The 8,732-nt window shown below is 38.4% G+C and overlaps 1 protein-coding gene across 1 annotated transcript; it reads right to left on the bottom strand.

Moving 5' to 3' along the window:
* Nucleotides 1-7,240: 7,240 nt before the first annotated feature.
* Nucleotides 7,241-8,140, bottom strand: LOC106754794. The gene has a single exon (XM_014636858.1). It carries the CDS (start codon nt 8,138-8,140, stop codon nt 7,241-7,243), a length of 900 nt encoding a protein of 299 aa, XP_014492344.1.
* Between the last annotated feature and the right edge of the window lie 592 nt (nt 8,141-8,732).

Here is an 8,732-nt window from a genome sequence, read left to right as displayed (position 1 = left end):
GTAGATAGCAATCATATAATAAAAAATTGTGGAGTTCAAAACCTCACTCATAAGCTCAATAATCATTCCAAAAATCCCAGATAAATACCCTGCTTAGCATCATAATCACAATCACAATATCATCATGCATCTGTTCACAAAGCTTGTGAACTAGCACCTGTACATCATCATACAGTGCAATCTTAACATCAATCAATATCAGACATCATTAAGCAACACTCATCATGCAACAATATCAATCAAACCATCATGAGATAAAGTTCCAGACCAAGTACATTAAATCCTACACTACTCAACAAAAGCAAATATAAGTTCAAATTACGTAGCAAAAAGATAAAGAAAAATCCTGTTATAATGTAGTTGGCATCCATCAGTAGATGCCATGTCTGCTCCTCAACCCATACTATCATCAGAGTCCTCCTCATCTCCAGCCTCAAAATTGTCATCATTGATGAGTCAATATTTTATTGATTTCACTTAGTTTATTGTGCTAGAATTAATAAGGGAATTGTGCTTAATTGTCCGATATTTTCCATTTTTCCTAATTATGCTTAATTTGACCGAAAATTCTAATTTTAATTAATTTGAATTTTCTGAGCTAATTATTTGCATTATTATTTTTAGGGAAAATTTTGGAAACATAATTTGGGACATTTGGAGGACACCAAATAAATCAAGACTCTCCAATTAGACATTTTAAATTTTAGTTATATTGTAATTTAATTGTTGAAACTTTTTAGACAAACTCTTTACATCTTGGACCAATTTTGGAAAAATGTTATTGGGCCCAAAATTGTAGGACACTTGCCCTAGGGTTTCTTTTTCTTTTAGGGTGGACCCCACACCCATTAAAAATGTGGCACATGGCCTTTGCAAGGGGGTAGCCGTCACCCATTGGAAGGGAGGGACTCTCTCGGCCTCTTATGGGCAGGAACTGCCGAAACACTCTCATTTTTTTAGCTTGCTGGAACTGTGCCCTTAAAAAAATACTTTTGTTCAGCCGCCACATTGAAGGAGATTTTGGCTTTTAAAGTTTTTTCTTTCACTCGGCAATTGAGGATAAGGAGCAGAACACACTTTTCTTTCTTTGGGAGATCACGTCCAGCATCTAGAAATCACATGGACATTTTATCTTTATTAGAGAAAAGGATGCANCTGATTTAAATCAAGGAAGGTGGCATTCTCGGGAGATTGATTTTGGAAGGGGCTGCAACGTTAGGAATCTTGGGGCTGGAACATTATTTGTGGATGGCAGATTTCTTTTTCTTTGAAAAATGCTTTTGGTGGTAGGAATTGGATGAATGAAAAATTTGCACACTCATTACTTTCATTTTGAAAAAGATGCATTTTTATCTTAGGTGGAACAGTGCTAGGGAAGTTATGCTGCCACTCATTTCTTTTCTTTGGCTTTGCTTGAACATTTTTTATTAAATGGAAGAGGCTTGGCTGTGAACGTTTTTGGGGAGCTCACGTCCAGCATAGAGAAAGACAAGGCTGATTGGATTTGGAGAAGAGCACAAGACCGGCAACGTAGAGCTTCAAAAGGGTTCAAGCAGCTGACTCACTTCTTTTCACCTTTATTGTTCATGTTTTTATTTATTTTTTTTAAGAGTAGTTTCCGTGAAGGATTTCAATCAATATTTAATTTCTTTAATTTAAACAATGCATTTGGATAGCATTGCAGCACGCTGAATTCAAGCAAGCAGCTCGTTTTTCATTTCAATCAAAAGATGGACGGTGATGTTCTTTGAGAAAGAAAACCTTACATTCACATTACTTTTAAATAGCAAACGTTGGTTTAGTGGGTTTCTTTTTTTAAGCGGTGCAGTACATGTGCATGTGATCGCATCTTTTATTAACTTCATTCAATCCATGTTTGTAGAAAAAGTGGTGAACGATGATTTGAATTTTGGTGAGTCTACAGTAACGAAGGGCATTACCGAAGGCAAAAACTCTCGGAAAACTCCATAAACCGTCGATAAAGACCCATTACCGAGGGCCCGGCGACGGTCAGAAAGTCCTCGATAAATACGTTGTCGCTATTTTTACCGAGGGCTTTTGTCCCTCGGTAATTACCGAAGGCTTTCGCCCTTCGGTAATTACCGAAGGCTTGTGCCCTTCGGTTTGGTGCAAGGAAAAATGAGTTGTATTTGTTTTTCTTGTCCAACCACAAGTACCTGCAATGTAATGTTCACAACATACACAGACCTGCATAACAGTTTCAATCCACAAACAAACCTGCATATATAATGTCCATTCCAAAATCTTCCATTCATTGATGAAAAATCATAAAGTACTAACATTATCATCATAATGTATTGACATCCAATTTGTTCTAACAATATCATAATAGCAATATCATCCAATTCTAAGCAAAAATAAATGTACCAATATCATAATATACTATCATCTAAATGTACTAACATCACTGTGTCCAATAACAAAATGAAACTAAAATTGTAAAAAGTCTTCAGACATATCTTCATCGTCCTGCTCATCTGTAGATGGTTGGACTGGTGTGGGTTGGACTGGTGTGGGCTGATGAAGGACGGCGGATGACGGGGAGGGTCGTGGCTGGGTCGGAGGGACAATGGAAGGAGTGTCTGAAGTTTGAGGCAGCGCTCTCATGACCAGGGAGTTGAAGCTTTAAAACTCGTCTCTCAAGTCAGTGTATTCTTCTCTCAATGCACGGTTTTCCTGGTCACGTTGCTCTAGTAGCTGTGTCAAGCGTTGGATGGCCTCGCCAGCAGAAGGGGTGTAAGAAGAAGAAGGTTGGTGCTTTAGTGTACCTCCTCTCGATGTTGTATAGTTTGCAGCAAGTTGTCCTGCACCGTAGACTCGTCCCTTTTTCTTCCCACCAATGACATCGACCCAGCACTGTGTCCTACGGATGTCGTCATCTGCATTACTCGCATCATCCGGTGTAGGAGCTGACCCATGTTCGGATCTAACCTGTGAAAGTCTCGTAGAAAATTCTTCCTGTTGAAACTTTAAAAGCAATGTCAGGGAATGATACAATAACATAATCATGTGGATTACTAATACTAGGAGTGCTATTTACATGAGTCTTGCGAGACCTTTCATCAATGAATTCATTAGTGCCGTTCCAAACATGGGTCTGTGCAAAGACCTCGTCAACATGGACGGCCTGTCCAAGAGCTTGTGCCTGTAACATAATTTAGACTTATTAGTGTATATGAAATAGCAAATACATAAGTTATATATGAAAGAAACAAAAAAGTAAAGAAAGTTTACCATACGAATGGCATGCTCGTGAATTGTGATCGACCCGCCAGTATGCAAGGCACCACCTTTTTCACTCGCTCTATTCCTCTGGTATGTAGCACTCTTCTTGAGAAACTCTACTGAATTCCAATGTGCAAGCAAAGAGTTCCAAATGATTTCGCCCATCCAGTAAGGGCGCTCCCTTGCAATTCGGGCATCCCTAAACATCTCTGAGAGCCGATGAGATGCTTTCATGTGAAAATTTCTATGTATTTGACTTTCTTGTTCAGGTTTCCACTGCACCTGCTTCTGTATGGATGAACAAAACAAACATTGATTAAGACATGGTAAGATATGAATGATAATTAGTTTAAAGTGTTGTTCACCTTAAAATGCTCCCAGAATGGCTTTCTGTCGTCTATAGGTATTGCTCCCCAAGTAGGCCATGGAGTCAAATACTGTTGCTTAATTGATCGTGTGATGGCCTGGGAAGCAACCCTGGATGGAATAAACCTTCATATAAAGAAATAAAAGTTATTTCAAATAAGGCAATGTTTAAAACATCAATCAAAGTTAAAAAAGGGATTAAAGTCTTACCCTTTTCCATATGGCTCAATCCATGGTCGATCATGGAGGAGCGGGTCAACATCATGACCATCACCATCTGAATCTGGATCAGTAAATGGCATGGCAGTCTCAGAAGGCGGTCTAGAAGATGAGGAAGGTATAAAAGTAGGGTCAGGGGGAGGAATAGGCTCTTCTGCAGGGGTAGGAGGAGAAGGGTGTACAGTATGAGTAGGGGGAGGGTGTATTGTATGAGTAGGGGGAGGGTGTACTGTAGGAGTGGGAGGAGGAGGGTGTACTGCAGGGGTAGGAGGAGGAGGGTGTACTGCAGGGGTAGGAGGAGGAGGGTGTACAATATGAGTAGGGGGAGGGTGTACTGCAAGAGTAGGGGAAGGGTGTACTGTAGGAGTAGGGGTAGGTAGTGTACTAGGCACCTTAAGTACATACTTTGCGGTCTTCCGTTGCCTTTTTTTAGGCCTGGCTACCCCCTTTCCTTTATCAAGAAGGTTTGAACCTTCTCCTGTCATTACTGCATTGAATATGTTTACAAATAAAGTGAAGCAATAGAAAAGACTAAGGAAGGATCACAACAAATTAAAGTGAATTTGAAATTATTGCATAAAAAAGTTAAGATAGTCAAATTATTTCAAATAAGGAAGGATCACTCTATTGAAATGATAGTTCAATTTGCTACAATATTTAAGATAGTCGAACATTCAATCATCGTCATCATGATCTTCATCTTCATCTTCATCTTCTTCATCATCATCATCATTTTCTTCTTCATCGTCATCATCATCTTCATCTTCTTCTTCATCATCTTCATCATCATCATCATCTTCTTCTTCTTCTTCTTCTTGTTGTTGTTCTTCTTCTTCTTCATCATCATCACCTTGTGCAAGTGCTTCTAATTCATCTCCATCACCATCAGGGTCGCACAATGTGGTTATACGTTCAACTTCAATATTTTCTTGTGGTTGTGACATTTCATCAAGTTGGTAGGGAACATCTTCCTCAACCTCATTTGAGTCAATGCGACGTCTAGGCTTGGTTTGTATTGCTACAGTCCAACCACGCTTATCAATATTGCGGAATGGTGGATATGGCACATAGTAAACCCGTCTGACATTAGTTAGAAGAATGAAAGGATCAAACGGTCTATATCTGTTTCTCATGTGGAGTTCGACAATGTTAAACCTAGGATCCACTCTAGTACCAGCTCTAGAAGGATCAAACCACTCTACTACTTTATTTGGAGAAGTAGTGCTGTTGTACTCTAGCTCATATATTTTATGAATGATGTCGTAGAAATCATCATAAGAACCCTATGTAAGACCCTTGACGTAGACACCACAATTTGTTGTTTTCTTTCCTTTAAACCATTCATGTGTATGGAATTTGTAACCATTGATGAAGTAAGTGTGCCATTCTTTCACACATCTCATTGGCCAATTGGAGAGATGTCGTAACTCTTGAACCATGAGAGTTAATGCCTCATTAAAAACCTACAAAGATACCAAAATAATTTTAAAGCAAGAGTCAAATTAACCTTGCTCAAAACATAGGAAAAAGTACGAACCTGATTTCTAAACCATTGGGGAAACTCTAAGTGTATTCTAGCAAAAGCATTTCCTGCTGCGACTTGCTCAGCCACAAGAAATGAGCTGGTACAAATGAAATGAATTAATGTATAACTATTTAACCATTGCAAACGTAAGAGTTGGATGATGACATACTCAAGGTACGACTTAACTTCACTGCAATTGATTAAGACATGGACATGAGCAGAGTTGAATTCAGCATCAGTTAACCAATGAGTGAATTATTTTCCTACATGACGGCCTGATTGTTGAAAAACTGATATTGAACCTTGACGAGGTTCAGCTTGCCATTGCATTTCGTTTCTGACATTAGTGGGGGACAACATGAAGTTTCTGAAATAATGTGAAGAAAAATATGTTGTCTCTCTGTGTAAGTAAGCTGCACAAATTGAGCCTTCTACTCTAGCTTTATTATTAACGGAACGTTTGGATTCTCCCATAAACCTTTCAAAGGGATACATCCACCTGTATTGCACAGGTCCCCCAAGCCAAGCTTCATATGCAAGATGGATTGGAAGATGCTCCATTGAATCAAAGAATGCAGGAGGGAATATTCTTTCTAATTTGCAGAGAATAATTGGGATACTTTCATCCATCTTTCTTAGGCAATTTTCCTCTAGTGTCATGCAACAAAATTTTTTAAAGAAGTTACTGATTTCTATCAGTGGATGTAACACGTGCTGTGGCAAACAACTAAACGCAAGAGGGATGAAAGTCTCCATGAATACATGACAGTCATGACTCTTCAAGCCTTGAATAATACCGTTCTGAACATTGGCACATATGGACAAGTTAGAAGAATATCCATCTAGCATTCTAAGCTCTTTGATCCATCCACACATTATTCTTGCCTCATCTTTTGAGATGGCGTAGTTTGCTTTTGGTTTGAAGAATCAACCGTTAGCTTGCTCCTTTAACTCTAAGTCTTTTCGTGCACATATCAGAGGTAAATCTTTTCTTGCTTTGTCATTATCTTTTGTCTTACCAACAACATTCATAACTGTGTTCAAGACGTTGTCAAAGAAGTTTTTTTCTATGTGCATGACATCCAGGTTATCTCTTAGCAAGTTGTCTTTCCAATAGGGAAGATCCCAAAATATGCTTCTTTTTGTCCAATTATGCCATTCTCCAAACCCATCTATCCTATGCTGTCCAAATTCAGTGACTTTTGGATAGTCTTTAACTCTTCTCCAAACGTGTGATCCGGTCAACTACGGCGGGGGCATATCTGTTTCGACTTGCCCTTTCCGAAATGCCTTTTGGTTTCTTCTAAAGGGGTGATCAATAGGAAAGAATCGTCGATGACACTCAAAACAACTACTTTTCCGACCATAACTCAATTGGAATGACTTCGTATGTTCCATGCAATGTGGACAAGCTAATTGACCATGTGTGCTCCAACCAGATAACATGCCATACACTGGAAAGTCATTAATAGTCCACATCAAAGCTGCCCTCATAAGGAAAATTTGCTTCCTTAAAACATCATACGTCCAAACTCTAATCCATAGCTTCTTCAAATCATCAATCAGAGGCTCCAAATAAACATCAATCGATGATTTGGGATTAGATGGACCTGGTATTATACACGTTAAAAACATGTAAGGCTTTTTCATACACATCTCAGGAGGTATATTGTATGGGGTAATTATCACTGGCCAACATGAATATGGTGATGCAGACGCCTGAATGTATGGGGTAAACCCATCAGAGCATAAACCAAGTCTCACGTTACACGGTTCACTAGCAAAGGACAGATGTTTACGATTGAAGTGCTTCCAAGCTTCACCATCAGAAGGATGACGCAAAACTCCTTTAGTTTTGTTACCATCATGCCATGTCATTTATTGTCATGTTTGCATTGAAGTAAACATTCTTTGTAATCTTGGAATAATAGGCAAGTAGAACATTGACTTTAAGGGAATTGGTTTGTTTTGCCTTTGTCCTGCATGCATCGTATGATATCGAGGAGAGCCACAAAACCTGCATTCAACCAACAATGCATCATTTTTGCCACTGTCATTGTCATAGAATAACATACATCCATTAACACAACAATCAATCTTCTTGGCTTCCAATCCCAACATTGAAACACATCTTTTGGCTTGATAACAATTCTTCGGAATAGAATTGCTTGGTGGTGTCAAATCTAAAATCAATTTTGTATNGTGATCCACTGCTTGATTGGGAACGTTCCAATTAGATTTACCAGCCAAGAGTCTAATGGACACTAACAATTTTGACTCAGATGAACCTTCAAATACAAGTAGATTTTCCTCTTTCAGTAATTTGTAAAACCTCTGAGTGGTTTCATTTGGAGCCTCTTCATCATGACTATCGTTTGCTTCTTGTTCGTCATGTCGACGAAGAGCATTGTCGACTATTTCTTGCATATAGGCAAATTGATCTATCTCAGATGTATGTACAACCGTATTCGAACCTGATGGAAGCCGATTTTCAACTCTATTGGAGGTCGAAGGAATATCTTCACCATGAAATGTCCAAACTATGTAATTAGGCATGAACCCTTTTTGGTATAGGTGAACTTTAACGTCTTGATCTTTCAAAATCCTTGTACATTCGCACTTGATGCATGGGCATCGAATCCCTCCATCAATTGCATAATATTGACATCGTCGAGCCGTCTCCACAAACTCTTCAACTCCGATGACAAAAAGTTCCTTCAAACCTCTCCTTCTGCTATGACAACGATTGTACATCCATGCACGATGGTTGAGAAAATGGGCCATGTTTTGTGACAAGCCAAACAAAGGTAAACTTAGCGAAATCAACAATACTCCATGTAACATAAGTAATAAACCTATTACTACTTAAGTCGAACATGGAAGAAATTTGAACACTACTGTCTAGGCATACAATAAGGGCATGCAAAGAGAAGTCCTTAGTATTGAAATGCCGTAGACATCCTAAGGGGTTGTGTATTAAATTTGGGGGAGAGAACTTATTATTACTAAAGTTCTCTTTTGTAGAGTACTTCCACATATTTTTCTAAGTGTTTAAGGTACTTTTACCATTCTCATTCCATTGAGATGGTGTGTAGTACCATAAGACTTTAAATGACTACTTAATATACAGGAACTTTGTATATACAATATACAGGAACATACAATATATAAATCAACATTCAGTCATGGCCTAATAAATGAACATACAATATACAGGAACATACAATATATACATCAACATACAACATATACATGAACATTCAGTCATGGCCTAAATGCATGTTTGAGTAGTGATTTACTCAAACAAGTTTAATTATCATAATTAACCACTTCAGCAACTTTGTATGATGAATTGAAACATGTTAAAACTGAGTTG

Source organism: Vigna radiata, unplaced genomic scaffold, assembly GCF_000741045.1.
Source record: "Vigna radiata var. radiata cultivar VC1973A unplaced genomic scaffold, Vradiata_ver6 scaffold_278, whole genome shotgun sequence".
NCBI lineage: Eukaryota > Viridiplantae > Streptophyta > Magnoliopsida > Fabales > Fabaceae > Vigna > Vigna radiata.
The sequence above is the reverse complement of the archived record's forward strand: the minus strand, read 5'-3'. Positions and strand labels throughout refer to the sequence as shown.